The sequence below is a fragment of the Zea mays genome, chromosome 8 (genome assembly GCF_902167145.1).
Source record: "Zea mays cultivar B73 chromosome 8, Zm-B73-REFERENCE-NAM-5.0, whole genome shotgun sequence".
NCBI lineage: Eukaryota > Viridiplantae > Streptophyta > Magnoliopsida > Poales > Poaceae > Zea > Zea mays.
In genome coordinates, this window is record NC_050103.1 from 178,089,734 (window position 1) to 178,111,775 (window position 22,042).

Below are 22,042 nucleotides of genomic sequence, written 5' to 3' on the forward strand. Positions count from 1 at the left end.
GTCAGAGACCATCCCATCCCAACCTAAGTTAGGTTTTTGCCCTTGCTAATAGTTACGTCGTTATCGTAGTTCTCTTCATCCAGGGGCGGACCCAACGGGTGGTCCATATGGTCCACGGCACACCCTAAGATCACATAAGTGTAGTTAGCATAGTGGTGTAAGTGCTATATTTTAAACTTGGTGGTCAAGGTTCGAGTCTTGTTGATCCTTGTTTTTTGTTTGTTTTATTATTTTTTTCTTGGCACACCCTAAACATAGCAGCTGGGTCCGCCACTGTCTTCATCCCGAACGCCGACGTTCATCTGTGATCGGGAGAGCAGGTCCTCGAAAGCTGTCGGCTTCGAGATTCTGCACTTGAAGAGGGCAAATAAGGTTTTTTAAAGCGTCTTCATGTGACTGTCTGCATTTTTCTCGTCGAATAGGGGTATGATCGTCCAGTGTTTTGATTTTGTTTTCCGAATATTTTTTTTTCACGAATGCGAATTTTCCTTGTATGGAGCACTTTTTCCAATACTGAGGGGTTATTGAGAAAAAAAGATTTTCTTCTTCTTTTTTTTCCTGCAACCGCCAGTTCTGCAACCGCACCACATGTGCATGTCCTCACTAATCGCTCCCACGCGGCCACGCCGCTTGTCATTTGAGAACAGCAAGCGTCTCGAGGAAGCGTCGACGGACTACATGGACGCGGAGAGAGACATCAAGCCCTTCGTCTTCCCTACCGTGCCCACCACCATTCAGCGGAACTTCCACGGCCCCGGCGCTCGTCAGCCAACGGCACGGCCATTGGAGCGCTGTGGCACTCGAGTGCTACCGCAAACTCATCGACCTTGCTCTGCGCCACGGCTTAGTAGGAAGTTCTGGGGCGCCGGCGATTATGACGCGGTGGCGGGGAGGTCTGCGCCACAGCCTCCGAGTATGTCACAACGCTGAAGATTTTTCGTGTGGATCCTATTGATTCTTCGTAGCATACCTCTGACGCTCACTTTGCTTCGTCGTAGGTCTACAGAATCGCATGTGCGTCCACCCGGAATTTCTCCACTCCAACGCGACCTCGCATAAATGGCCGTTTGGAGGTACACTTGTGTGTGGTTTCAGGCTTCTTCTTTTTTCAGACTGCAATCTTCACTATTGTTGCAGTATGTCTTACTTTCTTTCCCATTGCTATAGCCGTGGCAGAGTTGTTGGACAATGCGGTGGATGAGGTGATTAAACAGATCCCATTGTTGAGCCATACAATTTGATTATTAGGCAAATGTGTTACTATTTTTTTTTCAATCAAACAGATAGAAACTGGTGGTGCTACAACGATATTGCTGGACAAACTCATCGACAAACGGAATGGATCACCAGCATTACTAATTCAAGGTTCTGATTGCTACATTATATTTAACGCGACAACATTTTTAAGCGATATTTGATTGGACAATAAACTAAAATACAAAGTTATAAACATGACCGTCTTTTTATGGAGTTTGTAGCAACTAGAGAGTTTGCTCATGCTTGCACTTGTAAAGAACTAGGCAAATGTGGATAGACGTGTGAATTTGAAACTGACAGAGTGCATAATTTCTGGTGACCATACAGATGATGGTGGAGGCATGGATCCTGATTCTTTGAGGCGGTGCATGAGCTTTGGATTTTCAGAGAAACAATCAGGGTCTTCGATTGGACAATGTATTGCCAACTTTTGTTTTATAATCTGCAAGCCATTTATTCTCGCCTGAGACCCATCGTCTAACAGTTTGGTATTTATCACTTTGGATAGACGGAAATGGATTCAAGACTAGCACAATGCGGCTCGGGGCAGATGCTATTGTTTTCAGTCGCTGCTGCACCAGGAGCAGGTACCAGTACCATATACCTCACTTAAATTTCTTTCCATTTGTGAACCACCCTTCTTTTTTATCAACTGAAATAATGCCAAGTTATTACTTGTTTTCAGTGGGCCTACACAATCCATTGGTCTCCTCTCTTACACTTTCTTGGTGGAAACAGGACATACAAATGTTGTAGTTCCAATGGTACGCCTTGTGATTTTTATTTTATTTATTTGTTTGGCATAAGGCACAGCATAAGCACCACCTCCTTTATTTCTGGCGATAATATATTTTCTCTTCTTAGGTTGATTATAAATGCAATCTAATGAATGGCCAAACTCAGCGGTTGGAGCGTCATGGTTCGAAACAGTTCTTCTCAAATTTGTCGGCGTTGTTGAAATGGTCCCCTTTTGCAACAGAAGAAGAGCTGATGCAGAATGTATGCTAAACCTGCCACCCGTTTGAAGTGTAGAGATGCAGTACTTTGTTTACTCTAACAAAGCATTACGTTATTAAATCAATTGACTAACTTAGACTTAAGTTATAAACTGGATAAGTTGTTTTCTGTATAAATACATGACACCCACGTAAACACTGGCCATGTTCTCGAAAAACAAATACATGACGCCCATGTATAGAAAAAAACATTTAAAAGTAGTAAAATTCAACAATTTGATGCAGCTACTGTAACCTCGTTTAGTATTTGTTAGTAACATATATTGGTTATCTGAAATGCTAATGGTTGTTCCAATCTATGGTTGATGAACAGTTCTGTGACATTGGTCCACATGGCACCAAGATTATAGTGTTCAATCTGTGGTCCAACGACGATGGTAATTTGGAGCTCGACTTCGACACGAATCCGGAGGTAAACCATCGCTTGAATGATTTAACATAACTATTGTTAAAGTATCATTTTGTTTCTATTGGAATACTGTTGCCGACAATGTAAAACCGATCTTCTAAAATTTCTTGTGTTTTGTTGGTTGCTTTTCAATAAACAGGAATTGGTTTCTTTCTAGTTGTTCATGTTGTACACTGGTCAGAGTGTGTTCTGACAGATCTTGTGGTGTTCCCTGCTGGGTTGCTCATCAAAGTTCCTGTCGTCTGCTTGTATTGCAGGATATTATGATCAGTGGAGCGCCAAACCCAGAACAAATCAGCAACTCTGTTAGGAGGGCTAACGAGAACCATCTGGCAAATCGACTACGCTATTCTCTTAGGGTGAGTATAATACAGTTCGACACTCCTGCGCAGTGCCAGTGAGTTGGTTGCTCACGTAGCATCCTATTCTGCAGGTCTATGCTTCTGTACTGTATCTACAGCTACCAGATTACTTTAGGATCATGCTTCGAGGGCGAGAAGTTGAGCGTCATCACATTGCCTCTGACTTGATATATCCTGAACGCATCAGTTATAGACCACAAAGTTGCGGAATAATAAGAGAGGTTTGACTTGGTTTATCTTTTCTTCCTGGCCTAACCAATGTAACTTGTTGGTTTACTCTTTGCTGTCTGGATTAAGGGTTTCATACTCTTGTTCTTGTTTCTCCTTTTTTTGTGTGTGTGTGTGTGCATGCACTATCTTTGGTTGGCTGGCTCAGGCTGAGGTTCTTACAACAATTGGGTTCTTAAAGGGTGCCCCAACCATTAGCGTGCACGGATTCAACATCTATCACAAAAACCGCCTTATCTTGGTGAGCTTCCTGACCCCTTCCTTGCGTTGATTCACTTTGTTTTAAGGGTGCATTGCATAGTGCATACACATAGAGACAAGATTGACATGGTTATCTCTGTCTAAAATGTACTGCAGCCATTCCATAGAGTGCTGAGTACCGCGAGCAGCAAAGGCAGAAGCGTCTCTGGAGTGTTGGAGGTAGACTTCATCAAGCCCACCCATGACAAACAGGACTTTGAGAAGTCGCAGCTGTTTCAGCGGCTGATGAACCGCCTCAAGGAGATGACTAACGAGTACTGGTAAGTTCCAGGTTCTTGATGATATTATCTATCTAATTCCTCCCGATTTCCCGAACCTAGCACCGATGCTTACTTCGCCTCAAATGTCACCACGCAAATGTCTCGGTCCTTCCACAGGGATCTTTACAGTAACAAGATCGGATACGTGAAAGTGCCACGCGTGAGAGCAGCTCCCACTCCTGCTCCTCCAGTGATGCTGGCAATAGAGAATGGCCCCGCCGAACCATCAGAAAGGAGCGCGCCTGCTCCGACGCAACCCTTGAGATGGCAGCACGGCAACTCCAGCTGCGTGAACGCAGTTCCAATCGCCATGGCGCCCCCTGCTTTTCACCCAGCTCCTGTCAAAACAGAGACTGATGCACCAGGAGCGCCTACGGGCTACGCCTACTCCTACTCCCCGTCCTGGCCAAGCGTGCAAGCCATGCAAATCGAGAAGATAAAGGAGGAACCTTCCATGGCGGCGCCTGGCACCGATTGGGTAGAGACAAGAAAAAGGACGAACGACGATGGCGCCACGACGGTTGCGTTATTCAAAAGGAGGAAGGCTCCGCAGGAGTTGGCTGGCAGTGGCAGCAGATCCGCTACTGATCAGGTTAGTAGTGACAGCCACCTACCTTGTCGTCTCGATTCCTTGGCAATCTGTATGTTGCAACACATTCTCTGGACAATACAGGTATCCCGGTACGTGGGAGAGGGAGAGCTGAATGAATTCTGCTTCCTGAAGATGGAGAACCGGATGCTCCGTGGAGAGTGAGCCTCTCAGTCTTGCCTTGGTGTCACCCTATATACGTATTTGTTTTTCGGAAAGCTTCTAAGTACCTATGTTTTTTTCTTCTTTTGGTTCTGTGTGTATTAGGTGCTCAGAATTTGAGATGGCAGAGAAGGAACTACGAGTCAAGGTAACTTCTCTGCCCGCCCTGTGCAGTCGTGATGATCATTAGAGCACACCTAAGAATGAATGAATCGTGACTCGGCTAATGAGTGAGTCTGACGAACCTGACCTCCCTGTGCCGAACAGGAACAGAATCTACGGCTCGAGATTGAGATGGCGCAGGAGCAGTTCAAGAGACTACTGGGCGAATACGTCTCGTTCTCATCTATGCCGACGCGTAAACCATAGGCACCGCTTCCGAAGCCAACTCATTAGCGCAAAAGGCGTGTGTACCTGTACCTAGCTCTCAGAAACTCGGCTTCGGTTCATTTTCTGTGTGACGAAAAGGTCTATATGGGAAATTGAGCTGAAAATGGGGGGAAAATATTCGCCGTGTTAATTTTCTATAGAGATCGGTTACGATAGACGGGTAGAGAGAGTAGCCCACGGAGCACGATGCGCTCGTGGTTTCCTCCTGCAGTTTTCTTTCTTTCAGATACTTGGCGTTGAAGTCACACAATCGTGGGTTGCGGCCTCGCCGCAGACACTCGTCCACTTGACAGAATTTAGGCCTAATTTGGTAACTCGTTTTTAAGGGATTTTTATTTTTCCAAAGTAAATGAACTAATTGCGCTTGTGAAAATGAATTTTTTAGAAAAAAAATAAGGCTTCCAAAATTAGCCCTTAAAGTGTGTTTGTTCCCGAACTAATTTAGTCTGCATCATATTAAATATTTAAATGTCTACTATAAATATTAAATATAATTTAATTATAAAATTAATTACATAACTGAAGACTAAACAATAAGAAAGTTTATCCATAATTAGCAAATGTTTATTTAGCATCATAGAAACGAATCATGTACTAATTAGGTTTAATAGATTTATTTTATCGTTTAATACTCATATGTTTTATTAGACTTTTAACTAACATCAAAACATCCGATATGACATAAATTAAAATATAGTTAATGCAACTAAATGGCTTTAGGCCTTGTTCGTTTGCGTCAGATTGCACCCGAAATCATTCCGGCTAATTAATGTTTATATAAATTAGAGAAGCAATCCGGCCAGAAATTGTTCCGACCCACCAATCCGACACAAACGAACAAGACATTAGGCTAACTCTAATTGTCCCCCTCCCAAACCCCTTACTTTATGTTTATATTTAAATACCCTCCTTAACTATTCTTCTCTCTATTTTTACCTCCTCTCCAATCATTCACTCATTAGCTCCTTCGTTTACTCTTTAACTGAACTAACTGACATTTTTACATCAGTTTTTGGAGCTTTTAAAAAACACTACAAATTTGTAGTATCATAATACACATTGTTATCAATTAATTGAACATAAAATAGTTAATTTCATAGTTACACGCACTTATTAACGAAAGGGGTATATTAGATTTCCCCTCTTCCATCGTGGGAGTAGGCGGAATCTCCTCGTACGCACACGCTCGGGAGGGGGGAGTGGACGCGGGAGTGGTTCATAGGAGACCACCTTAGAACTGTTCGTTGAGGAGTGGGCTAAAGATGATTAGAGGAGATTAAATATTTTTCTAGTTAAAATTAAATACAACAAGATTAAATCTCATTCAATCTCTATGCAACCGAACAAGGGTCTCAACTCATATCTGAGTTTTAGATTTTATAATCTAAACTCATAATGTAGGTGTTTATTTTATTTACGCTGGATGATATAACGTGGAGACGCACGCCCAGTCCCGATCTGTGGCTCGATCACAGCCGCCCGCCGGCTGGCCGCACACCCCCGACACGGAAAAAACTTCTTTACATATCGGAGATAAAAGATCTCTTTTACAGCCTCTCACATATACTAGGTGTTGGTCCATATAAATAAAGAAAAACAAATTACTAAAGAGTTTTTTATAAATTTTAATCTATGTTTGTGGGCTACCGAGTGATAAATGCGAGGGGCCGTAAAAGATAACGTTTACATACTGTTTTCTTGCCTCGACACGCGGTTCGCCACGGCCATTCCACTTTCCACGGCGGATCCCCACCGAAGGCACCCAACTTCTGTGCGCAACCCCCCGCGTTGCGCTCGCGCGTGACGGCGACACGGCGTGCCCCCACGAACTCCGCCAAATTCCCCCAAACCCACCTAGCAGGTCGGACCCCGCAAATCGCCCCCCAAACCAACCGGGCCGGCCGACACAAGCAGCATCCCGTCGGCGGCGATGGACCTGGCGTCGAGCGACCTCGCGGCGCTGGGCGCGGCGGAGCTGATCCGCGTCTCGGCGTCGATCCCGCGCGCGGCTCCGCGCACCTTCGCGCTGCTCACCGCCTGCCTCGTCTTCCCGCTCTCCTTCGCCGTGCTCGCGCACTCCCTCTTCACCCACCCCATCCTGCTCCGCATCCGGGGCGCCGCCCACTCGGGGTTCGCGCCGTGGCTCGGCCTCTTCGCGTACCAGTTCATCTACCTCATCGTCCTCTTCACCTTCTCCCTCCTCTCCACCGCCGCCGCCGTCTTCACCGTCGCCTCCCTCTACACCGGGAAGCCCGCGTCCGTCTCCTCCTCGCTCAGCGCGCTGCGCCCCATCCTGCCCCGCCTCCTCCGCACCTTCCTCTGGGTCTCCCTCCTCATGCTCGCCTACCACCTCGCCTTCGCGCTCGCCGTCCTCCTGCTCATCGTCGTCTTCGCCCCCAACGCGTCCGAGTCCGCGCCGCCCTCCCTCGCCTTCGTCCTCTTCCTCCTCCTCGTCGTCCTCGTCTTCCTCGGGATCCACGTCTACATCTCCGCGCTGTGGCACCTCGCCAGCGTCGTCTCCGTGCTCGAGCCGCTCTGCGGGCTCGCTGCCATGGCCAAGAGCAGGCAGCTGCTCCAGGGCCGCACCGGCACCGCAGCCACGCTTGTCGTCTCCTACTTCGCGGTCTGTGGCGCGACCTCGTTGCTGTTCCGTGCCGCTGTCGTTAAGGGACGCACCGAGGAGGGGAGCTTCGGCCTGGCCTTGCCTGGCCGGCTGCTTGTCGGCGCCGTGCTGGTGTGCGTTCTTGTCTCTGTCAATCTGCTAGGACTGCTCGTGCAGAGTGTCTTCTACTACGCCTGCAAGGCCTTCCACAGCCAGCAGATTGACCGCACTGCATTGTATGAGCACCTTGGAGGCTACCTTGGGGAGTACGTGCCACTCAAGAGCAATATCCAGATGGAGAACCTTTGAGAGTTGGAGCATAGGACAAGGGTAATCTTCTCACCTCTCGTTGCTACATACTAGCAGTTTTCTATGGATCTTTCTCGAAAGATGACTATGGTTTACTTGGAGCTATATATCTGGTCTTGTTGATTCTAATATCCTGTAGTAGTTTAGTTTAGAATCTGTACAAGTGAAAATGCGCAGTATGGAACCAATCTACGAAATGGAACGTAGATGCATGAACAAGGTTGTCTTTCGTCTCACAAACGGTGTTCTTGTTTATCATTGCTTTCCTGTGTGTCATGTTATTGTTCTTGACTGTGATTCGTCATTTTGAGACTGAGGGTTAACATGCACTGACGCACAATTGGTTTCCCCTCTGCCAATGTGAGATTGAGAGGTTGTTCACATCGGGTGGTGCTCTTGATTATGCTCTGTGGGATGTCTGTCCCTCACTCCCTCTCGCGTTCATATGGTTAGAGCAACTCTGGCAGGAGCCCACAAATCAGAGCAACTCTAGCACGAGCACACAAAAAAGTGATTTGGGTGCTACCCAAGTATCGTTGGCTCCCTATCTTACACGTACTCATAATCATATTCAAGCTATAACCATATTCAAACTTTATTCTACAAACAGGAACGAACCGCTGTAGTAGTATCGTTTGCTCCCTATTTTGCATAATCAAGTTATTTAGGTGCTCGATCCAAGATTTAATAAAGCACTAGGCTAGGCTAATTTTTAATATGACAAAATTACAAAAAATAATTACAAAACATGATGTATCAAATAAAATAAAACAGAGCCTAAAAAGAGGAACAAACGGATCATCGAGTAATATCTTTAGGGCTTGACTAATATCTATAAGGATATCTTTAGGGCTTGACTAATATCTATAAGGGCTGGTTTGGGGACATAAAAATGGAGAAGGGCGGACATGGAAATCGAGAAGGTCAATGAGGATTCCTCTCTTATAGGTCCTCTCTATTTCCTAGTCACCAAATCAAACCTAAGACTTGTGACTTGTTTGGCAGCATGTGGAATAGAGGGAATTAAGGGCTGATTTGGTAGACATGGAAATGAAGTGGATCTATGGAGGCGAGATCGTCTGTTATTTAAAATTGAATAGTAAGGGATCCCTCTTCTATGGATCCTCTCCATTTCCATATTTACCAAACTAGCCCTAGCCCTAAGGAGGCTCGAATCTCTCACTATTTAAATTTTAATAGTAAAGAATTCTAGCATCCTTAATCCCCTCTATTACCCTTACTTCTAAATTAGCCCGTACTCTTTATATATTATAGCTCTAATTCTAGAGGTAGAACTGAGCAAATTCAATAAAAATGCGCAAGAGAAAAGAGCACTAGGTCAGCAATAAAAAGAGGACAGCTCTGATATTTTTGCATTGATGGTTAGGGATGTACAAAACACCGTCGAATATCCACATCGCTAATGCAATATTCAAGGGTGATGTTAAATGGAAATGGGTGACACTTAAAGAAATATTCAACCAAATCTCAAGAAAGAACAAAAGGAGGTTGTACAAAATCTCAAGAAACTACTGGAATGTACCAGTTTGGAGGTGTTTGTTCACTTGACTAAAGTTTAGTTCGTGTCAAATCAGATGTTTGGATACAGGTGGCTAACAGCAGCTGTGTCTGTGATGTTGACAGGAGGCTGACATCTTGCATCTCAAAAGTAAAGAGCAATAATAACAAATGTATAAAAATGTAATAGATCTAAACATAAGCATACGGAAAAACAACAGATCTATTTCTCACTATAAGATCAATCAAGTGCAAAAAATGTACTAGATCATAAAATTGTTGCAAGCAATTTATATCATATTTGATTGTTAATGATTTGGTGAAAATGAAACGTATCGTGTATGATACTTCTGCAAGACCAAGGGCCTACTGGTGTGATGAGAGTTGATGTTGGGTAAATCCGAACTTGTGACACAGCGTGTTGATAACGTTAATGTGTGAGAAGTCAATGTGTGAGAAGACGCAGATATATCGATTTTCTTACTAGATAACAATACAAAAATATGATAAATCCGTAGATAGATCTTTTTACTATAGGTGTATGAAATCTTTTAAGGTTTCCCAATAGGATTACTGCTCAGGAAACGAGAAATCTTTTTAACAGAAAGGATCCCCCATTTCATTAAGAAATAGACAGAAGTACAGAACAAAGTTTAACCTTGAGGCCTTACGAGACTTAAGAGACTAAAGGCATGTTTGGTTTGATACCTAAGTTGCCACATTTTGCCTAACTTTTCTGTCTAAGGTTAGTTATTCAATTCCGAGGATTAACCTTAGGTAAAGTGTGACACATTTAGCCACAAATCAAACAGACCCTAATATGCAGGGAATGGCTATTCTTTACCTAATCAGCTAACAAGACCGAAAAGGAAAATTAAGACGCCAGCACTGCAAACGATCATTCAGCAAAGTCTGAGTTTTACAGCAAAAAACGACTCCAGCAAGTTACAACAACCAACACAATATCGATGACAAAAACACACCAAGCAATCAACAGAAGCGTCCAAGCATGAAGAGGGGAGCATCCACGATGACCAACCGACTTCAGCGTTTTCGGGCTTATTCATTACATTAGTCAGTTGTTCGTGCTTTGCTACGGTTTTTATATATCATATAAATAGGTATTAAGATATATTAAAATATAATTATTGCTTATTTCTAAACACTAAGGTATGTGTAATCTGGTGGCTACTCTCAAATGTTTGGAGCAAGTGGGTGTGGGTTTGAGTGCTCACTTTGCACTATTTTTTGTACGGTGTGGTAGCGCGGAGGGTGAAGCCGTGGTATCACCAGGTGCCCACATTAGGTTCTTAATAGATTTATAATACTAGCCAGTTGTACAGGCTTTGCTACGGTTGTTATATCCCAAAAAAATGTGATTAGTGGATTTTTGCACTCTCCAGGTGAATTTTGCCATGTGACACTCTCCAGGTGAATTTTACCACTTGACACTCAAAGAAGATGTGATTAGTGGATTCAAATTCCCCACACCAAAGACAATCTGTGTTACCCTTCCAGTTTATATTTTTTAAGTTTTCTTTAGATAGAATTCTATCTTTCAGAACCAGCCACAAAAAAATCCTCATTCTCTGAGAAATCCTAACTGTTTTATAAAAAGCAGACCATGTACACCACCGATATATCAGCCCATGGGCTGACCGGCTCCCTACTCCTTCGGCCCGGACATGGGTCAGCCGAGCTTAAGCTGTTGCATAGCCACGCTGCCACAGCCCACAGCCGATGCGTAGTATCTTGGCCCTCGTATGTGCTTCATTGCCAGCTCATTTGCCATCCGTCGTTCGTCACGGCAATAAACCCACCCAGGTTCACACAAGGCCGGTTCATTTCCCCTTATTTATATAGGGTTAGCACATCGGCGGCGCTCCCTGGAGGACCTATCGAGGCCAGCCATGGCGAACCACAGCCTCCGTGCGTTCCTGGTTCTCCTCGTCGCGAAGGTCTGCTTCGTCATGGCGATGGTGGCGACGGCGGTGCAGGGCAGGCCTGGGCCTGGACCCACGGCCCTGGAGTCTGTTCCCGCGTGCTGCTTCTACCACCCCGAGTGCTGCTACGACGCTGCCGGCCCTCCGGCTGATCTAGGGTGACGGTGATTGTTGTTTCGATGCCCGTAATGAGCTAATGCTGTTTCTGGCTCCGTCATTGTACTGATCGCTCGCGTAATAAAATGAGAGTTATGAGTATGGTTCAGGTCAGGTTATGTGCCTACGTTCGATTCTTTCAGCAGCGATTTTGTTTAGATTATGAGTATGGTTCAGGTCAGGCTCCCTGGTACGGCTGGACGGCCTCTTTCGTGCGCTGGTACAGCAGGAGTCGGATAACCGCGTCCTGTCCAGCCTCCACTGCCAGGATGCTTGCCGAGATGCGTAGCACATGAGGCTAGGGCCGACGTCGTCGTCCATGGCGGCGGCGGCGGCGGTGATGTGTGGGAATACATACGAGACGAGCAGGAAGTTGACGGGCCTAATGTACGGGTCGAACGACGGGTTCAGGCGGACGCCCATGTCATCGTCCATGACCATGGCGAAGCAGTGCCTGGGAGGGTGCAGCAGGATTCAATTGAATAGTTGATGCGCTGTGTTGAGCACAAAAAAAAAGGACGATCGGACCGTGGACGTTGTGAGTTTTCGGAATTTGTTAGCTAAAATCACGAATTTAGTTCGGGATACGGACTGTAATGGGTTCAGCCTACCATCTATTAATATATGGATGAATACGGCAGATTAATCATTAACAGTCGAATCAATAATCAATTACATCTCGTTTTTACCTTGTACATTAGGAGTAGCTCTAGTTTATCCTTAGATTAGCCTCCCTCTACCCCAAAATTTTCACCTCTCTTCGACTCTACGGCGATTATAGTTGTCTAGGGTGGCCTCCCGACCCTAGACAATACCTATGATCTCTCATTCCTGACGGGATCCTTCCCAAAAGCGAGATCTAGACGCTGTCGGCAAACTCTGCTGCCCCTGCGCACGCGTGACGCGTGGACCGTTCGGTCCGTCAGACAGTGAACTCGAGCCCTGCGCCAGGTCACGGACCATCCAGCCCCTAGCCGTAGACCGTCCACACCTTCACAGAGAGCACCGCCACCGGTTCTCAACGCAGTGGTTGGCGCTCGGAACAGCGCCGTCGCACTGGAGTTATCCCATGAGGCTCTTTGATGCGTCTGTATGGACCGTGGTGTTTTTTTTTTGGTTTTTTTTCCCGGTTGAGCTAGGTTCTTGATTTAACGTCAACTGTTGCGGGTTCTGATTCGTTGATGTGTGAGGTATATGTATATCTGAACGTTTGACTCGCTATTGGAACAACATTTAACTCCCCATTTAGATTCATTTACTTTACTATTTTATCATGTATTTTGTTGTCACCAACAACTAGCACTCATCAGAAGTTTTGCTATGTTTTCACGCACGCTTAACCAGGTGACTACTCTGCAATTTTCTCAGTAGTCTATGCAGCACTACTTATCTCCTTGTGCTCATACAGTTTCAGCATGTGAGATGTTCAATGTTTTCAGCGTGTAACGGCAGTGCGACTTGCACACTATACAACATAGCCCGTAGCAGTGCTTTGGTTTTGTAGTTCTGAATTTGTTATACAAAGGGATCCGAAAAAAATATTTGCATGATACATTTTGATAGGATACATTTTGACTAGGGCATAGTGTCAAACTAACAACAGGAAATGCAACTTGCCTGTTGTTTTCCATAGCCCCGATGTTCAGAGAATTTCTGTTGTTTAGAGAAACATTTGGATCTCCAGAGACAAAAGTTCTATCAATTCAGAATCAGGATAACATAGAATCGAAGGTATGTCCAAACAGTTTTATTATCGAGCAGTTTTACATTTACCTTGTCAAAGTTAGTTGGTCAACATGCACAAACAATCTTTATGATTTCAATGGACTTGGGTTAGCTTATACAGTGTTAACATTAATGATCATTGCCACATTTTTGCCGAGGAAGAAACACACAAGACTTGAGTTAGGTGGTGGACAGTCAACTTACTTTGTTGTTCAAAATAAAAATCGCGTTGGTTATTTATTTTTGGCTGTACAATATCTGAATCTGCAGATCAGACTGTATCGAGTAATTTTAGTTTTGTTATGAATTTTTTTAGCTCCAATGGAACAATTGCATTCTGAATCAACTATTCAGTCATTTTGAAGCCAATATAAATGTGCCCAAGATGAAGCCTATATAGGAGTTATAATGGGTCACGATTCAAATGTTCTTTACAAATTATTAGGGTCCTTAATTAATCTTAGTTAAAAAAATAAATAGAAATTCAGCATAATCCTAATTTAATTTGATCCTTAAGGGCTGATTTGGTGATCAGGGATCCATGGGAGAAATCTCCTTGTAATTCAATTTTGAATAACAAAAGGATTACTTCCCTATGGATCCCAGACCACCAAATCAGCCCTAAAATTTATAGTGTAAAATTTAGAGTTCATTATCAACCCTAAGCCTATATAAATGTGCCCAGCCGAGAGAAATTCAAGAACATTAAGAAAATCCTCAAATCTCATGTATTTTCAGATTTTCCAAGGTACATGACAATTAGACTTCATATTTGTGAAAAAGGGCGACCCAAACTCTGGTGTTCTTATGTTCGCTGACAGGATGGTAAGAAAGACGAGGGTGCCGGCGTGCCGCTGATGCCACAAAGAAAGGTTATTGTATGATAACAACGAAGACGATGAGGAGGCAAAAAAGATAGACAAAGGCCTATATACATATATTGTATACTATAAGTTCTCGGCTTTCAATAACTAGAGTAAGCCTATGTCAGACGGTACAATCCGATTGAGCCGGACCATGTTCGATATGCTATAAAAACATCCCCACGCCGCCAGAGATTAGGTTTTAGCGGCGGCGGCTCCTGAGGGCCAACGGCGGTGGGCAACCGACGGCGGCGCTCCACCAGGAACGAGTGACAGCGACGCTCCCGAGGCGGGCAATCAATCGATGACGGCGCTCCCAAAGCAAACAGGCGGCGACGACACACCGTAGGCCCGGTGGCAACGACGGTTGCGCGAGGCGTGTTAGGCATCGGCAGCGGCGGCCACGAGGGACGCAGGTCGCTCCGGCGGTCGCGCGAGACGCGGTCGTCTCTAGCGATGTCAGCCACGCGAGGCATGGGTGGCTCTAGCGTCCTTGTCAGTTGCCACCCCAAGGCCAATCAAGCAATAGCAATAGCTAAAGAACGCAATTAATCTAAGCATGCAATACTACCATAATCTACCTATGTATGAATGAAAGTGAAACGGCCAAAAGGTACAATCGTCTCTAAGGATAGAACACGAAAACAAAATTAAGCTCAGGAGCCAGGACCACATCAACTCAGTAACAGAGGTACCAATATAATAAGACAGAAACTACTGCTGCATTTATGTTCCAACCTCAAACAGATCTAAATGATATTCAAATCGAGTAACCAACAGGTGAATGCTTGATAGGTAGGCGGGTGAAGCAAAGCGGCGCATGGGATTACGCCTTCTGATTGTAGACGTAGGTGAGGCCGCACTTGCCGCAGTAGTGGCGGTCGAAGTGGTTGGCCATGAAGACACCCGCACCGCACTCGGTGTTGGGGCACTCCTTGCGGAGGCGGGTCACCTTGCCGGTGGCGTCGTCCACCTTGTAGAACTGCAGCACTGCGAGCTTCACCTTCTTGTGCTTGTGCTTGATCTTCTTGGGCTTGGTGTACGTCTTCTTCTTGCGCTTCTTGGCGCCACCTCGGAGGCGGAGCACCAGGTGGAGGGTGGACTCCTTCTGGATGTTGTAGTCGGCGAGGGTGCGGCCGTCCTCGAGCTGCTTGCCGGCGAAGATGAGCCGCTGCTGGTCCGGCGGGATGCCCTCCTTGTCCTGTATCTTGGCCTTCACGTTGTCGATGGTGTCCGAGGACTCCACCTCCAACGTGATGGTTTTCCCCGTCAGGGTCTTCACGAAGATCTGCATCTTGGCGGCGATGGGGGTCGCCTCCGCGCTGCAGCGGTGGCGACGACGGCTGCTGGAGAGGGTTTGGCTGCGGCGGGTGAGGGGTGGAGGCTAGGGTTTGTGTTCGCGGCTGTGTTTGATTATATTGAGAAGGCAGACGACGTGGACTGTTGGATCTAAAGGTTTCAGGATCTGACGGCTGGATCTTGCAGTAGTTGGTGTTCGATGGGCTGGGCTGATTTGCTTCGTCTCGTGGGCCCATAGGTTACTAAATGGACTGACGCCGGCGTGCATGTGAGCTTGAACACAAAAATGTCAAGATCAGATTCAGGATGAGCTGCTTGCTGCCTTGTGCAGTACTTATTTTCAAGATGTTTTGTAAAAGGCAATTAAAATACTATTTTCAAGATTATTTGTAAAAGGCAATTAAAATACCACCCCCGTTTCAGCCACCACACTACCACTAGATCGACCTGAGAACTCACTCTCCACCGCCCATAGCTAATCTGTAATACGTGAACTCCAGCAATACTGAAATACTCAACGTCGACAGGAAGTAGGGACCTACGCATTATATCAGCCTGAACCTATATAAAGCCTTGTGTGATCTGACGTGCATCCGCACGTACCATCGAGTCGCAATCATAAGCTCGGGGGCTGGGCCATCCTTCACTTCGTCGACTCGCTGCTTCACCGACTCAGGGGCTGGGTCATCGCCCGCCTCGTTGAGTCACTACTTTGACCGCTCGGGGGCTAAACCATCGCCCACTTTGCCGACAAGCTGCTTCACAAGCTCGAGGCTGGACTACTGCCTGCCTTACCTAGTCACTACTTCGACAGCTCGATGGCTGGGCTATTGCCTGCCTCGCCAAATCACTACTTCATCGGCTCGGGGGCTAGGTCGTTGTCCGCCTCGCCGCTCGTTGCTTCTCTAGCTAGGGGGCTGGTTCGTCACCCACCTCGCCGAGTCACTGCTTCGTCACCTTGGGGGCTGCACCGCCGTGTGCCTCGCTGACTCGTTGCTTCACCGTCTCGGGGGATGGGCCATTGCCCGCCTCGCCGACTCGCTGCTTCATCGGCTCGGGGGCTACACCGTCGTGCGTCTCGCAGATTCTTGCTTCGCCGACTCAGAGACTGGGCCATCGCTCGCCTCGTCGGCTTACTGCTTGACCGGCTCAGGGGCTAGGCCATCGCCTGCCTCGCCGACTTGCTGCTTCGTCGACTATGTTAGGTTACACCATCGCCTCGTCAGCTCGGGTGCTGTTGTCCACCTCACCAAGACCACTCGGAGGAATAAGTTGCTTGATCCTCAAAGCATGGAGGATACCATCAGAAAATTTTCGAAGACTACAAGGCCAAGCATTCTGAAAGCAGATTTTGGACCTTCAAGTTGATTGTTTCTCAAATCAACCCGAACCTCGGGGGTTTGTGGGAGATAGATATCCCTCGGGTCCTTATGAGCACATAAACGCAGTTTCGACTCGCTTGAGGCCAACCTCGGACGAGAGATGCAGTTTTGTCTCGCTCGAGTCTAGCTCTAAGCAGGAGACACGATTCCATCTCGTTCGAGGCCAACCTCGGACGGGAGATGCAGTTCCGTGTTACCTGAGGGCAGCTCTGGGCGGGAGACGCGGTTCTGTCTCGCCTAAGGCCATCCTCGAACGGGTGAAACTGTTTCGTCTCTCCCGAGGCGAACTCTGGGTGGGAGGCGTTGTTCCGTCTCGCCTGAGGCCAACCTCGAGCAGAAGATACAGTCACGACTCGTCGGAGGCTAACCTTGGGTGGAAGCGTAGAAACGCTCTATGGGCCTTCCGATGACTTGCCTAGCAAGACATGCCCTCGAGCCGCCACCAAGCTGGATGCATCGGACCGGACGATTGAGTCATGTGCTGATGCCTCGGGCAGGGAGGTTGAGCGTACGAGAAGTGCTAGATACTCAGAGATAACTCGGATGAAGGGCAACTGAATTCCAGATAAGCTGAAAGACGTGCCGCGTGAAAAAAATGATTTTTGTAGAGTTAGACCGTTATCACGACTTGTAAAAAAATAATTATCTAGTCGTCTATATAAGACGGATGGGTGACTCTATGATATCTCATCATATCTCTGCTCATCTGATCAACCATCACATCTCAGCTCGTCACCAGCATAACTAGCTCCCGTGGTGCCAGGAGTGGGAGTGCCCGACATGCCGCGTGGAGCTGACGTAGGCGCACGGCCGCCCGACAAGGCATACCAGAGCTGGCGCTGGCAGCCGCACGACTGCTCGCTGCCCAGGTACATAAGACTGACTACTGTTGACGACACTCCGTTCTCTCACTCCCCCTTGCCGGCGCCGGCGTCTCTTTAAGCACGGTGAACAATGCGTGCGCGGGTAGCAAAAATCCAATGCTCCTGCTCCGGAACCGTGCCCCCGCTTTCGTAGGAACTGAACTTGCAAGAAACCATGAAAAATCTACAGTGTGTTTGGTTTGAGGAATGAAGCGATCTATCTTCTTCCCACTCCTCACTTTTTTATTTGGTTTGTGGAATAGAATGGGTTGATCCATCACCACCTTATTCCTTATAAGCTAATAATTAGTATATACATGAGGAGTGAGTTGATTCCACCAAAATTGTTGTAATGAACTTATGATGCATCACCTCATGGAGTGACTCTACAAACCAAACACACCACTAGCGTGGAGTGCATGGGGTCCGATCCGTCCTCCCACTTTGAGGATTGGAAAAGGTACGCGAGCTGCAGGGTCACATGCGCGGCCGGCAAAGCGGGCCTTTCCTAGCTAGTCCCCCTTTCCTTCCCGCTCTTCTCCCTGCGTTTCCGTCTCTCCCTCTCTGTCTTCGTCGCACATGCGTTTGCCTGCGACACCACACCACATGGCCTGCCTGCCTGCCGTGAGAGTGCTGTTATCGCGCTTTTAATCAGAGCTTGGCCACATGCAGGTAGCCCACACGGCCGGGCTTCTCTCTATAATCATCATCATCATCATCTCCCCATCCATCACATCACTATCTGCGCAGCCTAGCTTGTTGAGAGGAGGAGAGCGCACGCCTGCAGCTAACCGCCTCACGCGAACAATGACTGCACACTGCAGTGTGCAGGCGGAAGTCGCAGCAAGCAAGCTCATTCATTGACTAATTAGGGGTGGGGGCGTAATCAATCTACACAAGCACACTCGATCATCGTACTCGTACGTACACACAATTGCAAACCAGCACTCTCCCTTCCGTATACTACGTACTACTTCTAGTGCTACTAGAGGCTACTACCTTTCTCTTTTTTCTCGGTTGTATTGTACGTGTCCTTATATATAAAGGTCTCTCTTCTTCCTTACGTCTGGCTCTCGATCGGTGGACGGTGGTCAGCAGAATCAGTTAACGGCGGCGGCGGAGCAGGCGCGGTGGCGCGGGCACGAGACGAGGTGGTCGTTGGTGAGGCCGACCGCCTGCATGAAGGAGTGGACGACGGTGGGGCCGACGAAGCGGAACCTGCGCCGGACCATGTCCTTGCTGATGCACTCCGACTTGGACGTCTTCGCCGGGATCTTCCGGCTGTACTTGTAGCTCGGCGACAGCGGCCTGTTGTTCACGAACGCCCACACGTACCTGTCCAGCGAGCCCAAGTCCCTCCGCACCTGAAACACGGAGAACGAACAACGCCATCAGATGATTTTTTTTTATATATATTCTTCTTCTCCATTCATTGACCGCCTCCCTTCGTCTTTCCGTTGCAGGATGGTACTGGAACTACTACTGCTGCTGCTACTAGTATCTTTCAACGACTGGGGTGAAGCTCACGTACGGGTCACGGTACCTCGATAATCCGGCAGGCGTTGTTGACGGTTCCTCTGACGGTGCCCAAATCCAGCCCGTAGTCGGCGCTCAGCGACGCCATCTGCTTCTCGGTGTACTTGGCGACCGCATCCACGTTGAAGCCGGAGAACGCCTCCCTGTTTGTGAGCAGACAAAACATTCAGGCAAATACAGATCAAAAAATTCAGCACAGATGTTGTTTCACGACGTAGCACTTGATCAACATCATCTCTATTACTATCAGCGGCAGCACAGATGTTCCCCCCACCTGTAGACGTGTCTTTTCTTGAGGATGGAAGTCCAGTCGGCCCCGACTTGCACGCCAGACAGTGTGAGCATCTCGAATAGCAACCTGTCGTTTCAGTGCATCTCGAACATGTGAGCACAGCTGTTGCCGTGACTGAGCTAGTATCATCATCAGCTTGCGCTTGCAAGGAGCAAGGAATAATGGCGGCTTGCTTACTCGTCGTCGTGCACGGGCACTCCCCACTCCTCGTCGTGATACGCGACATACAGGGGGTCTGCACGCCGCACGGGCCAAGGACAGAGCTAGCACAATTAGCGCACACAGCTAGCACACTAGTGTCGAAGCATCTTGTGCTTTATTTTGCTTACTTTACTACCTGAGTAGGGCGTGATGAAGCTGCAGCGCTTCTCGTCGTGCCCGGTGGGGGAGGCGGGGACGGCCCGCTCGGCGGCCGCGGCCGCGGCGCCGACTACTCGCCCCTCCACCCGGGAGAAGGACGCGGTGCGGCCGTAGTGCGCGATCCGCAGCTTGCGCTGCGCCTGCGCCTGCGCGGCGTGCTCCCGCTGCGCCGCGGCGATGCTCCCCGCCGGCTCCAACGCCTCCAGCGCCGCGAACGCCACCACCGGCGGCGGCACGGCGCCTGGCCTCCTGGCCGCCTTGGACCTGCCGCTCTTCTCCGCGGGGAAAGCGCCCGCTGCCTTCGTCGCCGCCTTCGCGGGAGGCAGCGGAGACGAATTAGCCGCGGCACGGGTGGTGTTCTCGGCCGGCGCAGGACGGGCGCCCGCGGTGGCGTTGCTGTCGTAGTAGACCGGCATGGAGAGCGACTTCTGGAGGGACTTCTTGAGCGGGCGGGAGGCGTCCGGCTCCGGCGCCGCCACGCGGTTGCCCGCCGGCTGCAGCACCGGGCGGCCGTCGATCTGGGCCACCCCCGCGGACTTGACGTTGGAGTTGCACATCCTGACTGGATGGGCACGTTGCCTTCCTTCTTGGCTTTGGCTCCGCCGGTTGGTTGGTTGGTTAGCTGGCTGGTTCTCAATGTCCTGCAGGTGCTGCGAGCTGTGAGTCCGTTTGATGAATGAGGTGGGAGGCGAGACGGTTATATATAGGCGAGCCGGGCGCGCGACGAGGCCGGCAAAGGAAGAGAGTTTGGGAGTTGATACTTTTTTCCGGATGAGGACTAGTGTACGGGCTCAGTGAAGATCACGGTTAAAAAATCAGGCCGTATCTAACAGGTCCGTGCGCTTGTTTCTCTAAACGGGGCTCGGCAAGCTATGGGAGGGTCAGACTGGTCTGGTAAGTATGGAACAGCGGCGGGCCGGATGGTTTAGGAGCCCGGGGCAAATTTAAAATAAAGAACCATTAAACTATTGTTATATAAAAATGGTATCAATATATAAACTTAAGACACATATAAAAATATTCATATCAAGCAAACAAATAAATAAAAAGATATATATTGTAGTATTATTTTAAAAGTTCTTTTAACATGTTTAAATACGACTGGGTTGTGAACCCTTCATAGCTGCTAATTATTCGATATTTCACTATTAAGCTATTGTGTCTGATAGTCTAATTACTAAATGTATAACTAGGTTTGGGGCCTATATAATTGGGGGTCCGGGGCGGCGGCCCCTCCGCCCCATCCTCAGGGTCGCCACTGGTATGGAACAAGCGTACCAAAAAGCGGGATTAGCGGAACAAAAAGCATAGCACATTTTATTATGATACGGTATAACACAACATCGTGTTGCGTTGTAACATGTAACAATGCACAATGTAGGGGTGTGTTTGGTTCAGCTTCTTAAATCAGATTCACTGTCAAAAATCTAAAATCTCAACTAAATAGCTACAACAACAGAATAGATTCATGAAAATCTATAAATTTTATAGTTAAAGTCAAAATCATCTCTTACCCTAGATTTTGCATATTACTGTCATCCAAGTTATAGGCTATTATGCTCTTATAAAATCTATAGTTGACTGTTGTATCAACCAAACAAATTTTAGTTTTTTTTAACAATTTTAAGGAATATACATCTAAATCAAACAAACCCGTAAGCGCATCTGTGAGAGGGGGCCTAGGTGGGGACAGTTGGCGTCACAAGTTCACAGGTGGGTAGGCGCATCTGCGTGCACTCGTGAGTCGCCCATTGGATGTTCCGACTTCGGAGCCGAGCTCGTCCAGGAGCGAGGCTGTTGATCTTGACCTTTCCCGTTGGATCGATCGGGCGTGGGGTCGCGGTTGGTCGGTAGAGGAGGGACGCTCGGCTGGGCTGTCAAAGCCATGGCGAGGCCTGGACGGGAGAGTAGAGAGGCTTATCGCGAGGAACAGTCGAGATTGCAGCTGGTAAAACGGGACGGCACTAGCTAGGCCGTGCGCAATTTGAAGAAGAAAAAAAAACATGATAGAGGTGCTTTTCGTCCGCAATTCTTGCTCGCCTGACGATGTGGATGTACATGTGCCATACACTAATAGGGTGTTTGGTTTGAGGAATCACTTCATCCAAAATGTAGTGCTGCATCATGGATCTATTCCTCAAATTTGGTGGGATGACCTCATTCCTTATATTAGTACTAACTAAATAACTATAAGGAATAAGGTGATGATGGATCAACTCAATCCATTCCACAAACCAAACAAAAAAGTGAGGAGTGAGAA

The 22,042-nt window shown here is 47.7% G+C and overlaps 4 protein-coding genes across 4 annotated transcripts; 2 read left to right on the forward strand and 2 right to left on the reverse strand.

Moving 5' to 3' along the window:
* Positions 1-604: 604 nt before the first annotated feature.
* LOC103636574 (protein MICRORCHIDIA 6) lies at positions 605-5,089 on the forward strand. Its single transcript, XM_008658925.2, has 17 exons — positions 605-913; positions 999-1,073; positions 1,168-1,202; positions 1,284-1,365; positions 1,585-1,674; positions 1,766-1,844; positions 1,943-2,021; positions 2,122-2,256; positions 2,587-2,685; positions 2,940-3,041; positions 3,116-3,265; positions 3,421-3,513; positions 3,630-3,793; positions 3,911-4,385; positions 4,467-4,543; positions 4,650-4,692; positions 4,812-5,089. Exons 1-17 carry the CDS (start codon positions 679-681, stop codon positions 4,911-4,913), a joined length of 2,115 nt encoding a protein of 704 aa, XP_008657147.2. The 5' UTR covers positions 605-678; the 3' UTR covers positions 4,914-5,089.
* A 1,550-nt stretch (positions 5,090-6,639) lies between these two features.
* LOC100277579 (uncharacterized) lies at positions 6,640-8,152 on the forward strand. Its single transcript, XM_020542713.3, has one exon. It carries the CDS (start codon positions 6,865-6,867, stop codon positions 7,843-7,845), a length of 981 nt encoding a protein of 326 aa, XP_020398302.1. The 5' UTR covers positions 6,640-6,864; the 3' UTR covers positions 7,846-8,152.
* A 6,602-nt stretch (positions 8,153-14,754) lies between these two features.
* On the reverse strand, positions 14,755-15,423 carry LOC100192952 (Ubiquitin-40S ribosomal protein S27a-like). Its single transcript, NM_001138130.1, has one exon. The coding sequence runs from the start codon at positions 15,342-15,344 to the stop codon at positions 14,877-14,879; it is 468 nt and encodes a 155-aa protein (NP_001131602.1). The 5' UTR covers positions 15,345-15,423; the 3' UTR covers positions 14,755-14,876.
* Positions 15,424-18,385: 2,962 nt separating this feature from the next.
* On the reverse strand, positions 18,386-20,460 carry LOC100284031 (DNA-3-methyladenine glycosylase I). Its single transcript, NM_001156929.2, has 5 exons — positions 19,760-20,460; positions 19,600-19,657; positions 19,405-19,488; positions 19,138-19,273; positions 18,386-18,958 (listed from the first exon to the last, which is right to left on the reverse strand). Exons 1-5 carry the CDS (start codon positions 20,337-20,339, stop codon positions 18,695-18,697), a joined length of 1,122 nt encoding a protein of 373 aa, NP_001150401.2. The 5' UTR covers positions 20,340-20,460; the 3' UTR covers positions 18,386-18,694.
* Positions 20,461-22,042: the final 1,582 nt, after the last annotated feature.

Coding starts and splice junctions, on each gene's coding strand:
- LOC103636574 (XM_008658925.2), top strand. CDS start 679: ATGGACGCGGAGAGAGACATCAAGCCCTTCGTCTTCCCTACCGTGCCC. Junction 3,266..3,420: donor GTTGCGGAATAATAAGAGAG/GTTTGACTTGGT, acceptor TGGCTGGCTCAG/GCTGAGGTTCTTACAACAAT. Junction 4,544..4,649: donor AACCGGATGCTCCGTGGAGA/GTGAGCCTCTCA, acceptor TGTGTGTATTAG/GTGCTCAGAATTTGAGATGG.
- LOC100277579 (XM_020542713.3), top strand. CDS start 6,865: ATGGACCTGGCGTCGAGCGACCTCGCGGCGCTGGGCGCGGCGGAGCTG.
- LOC100192952 (NM_001138130.1), bottom strand. CDS start 15,344: ATGCAGATCTTCGTGAAGACCCTGACGGGGAAAACCATCACGTTGGAG.
- LOC100284031 (NM_001156929.2), bottom strand. CDS start 20,339: ATGTGCAACTCCAACGTCAAGTCCGCGGGGGTGGCCCAGATCGACGGC. Junction 19,658..19,759: donor CTTCATCACGCCCTACTCAG/GTAGTAAAGTAA, acceptor TGCGGCGTGCAG/ACCCCCTGTATGTCGCGTAT. Junction 19,489..19,599: donor GTGCCCGTGCACGACGACGA/GTAAGCAAGCCG, acceptor CTGAAACGACAG/GTTGCTATTCGAGATGCTCA.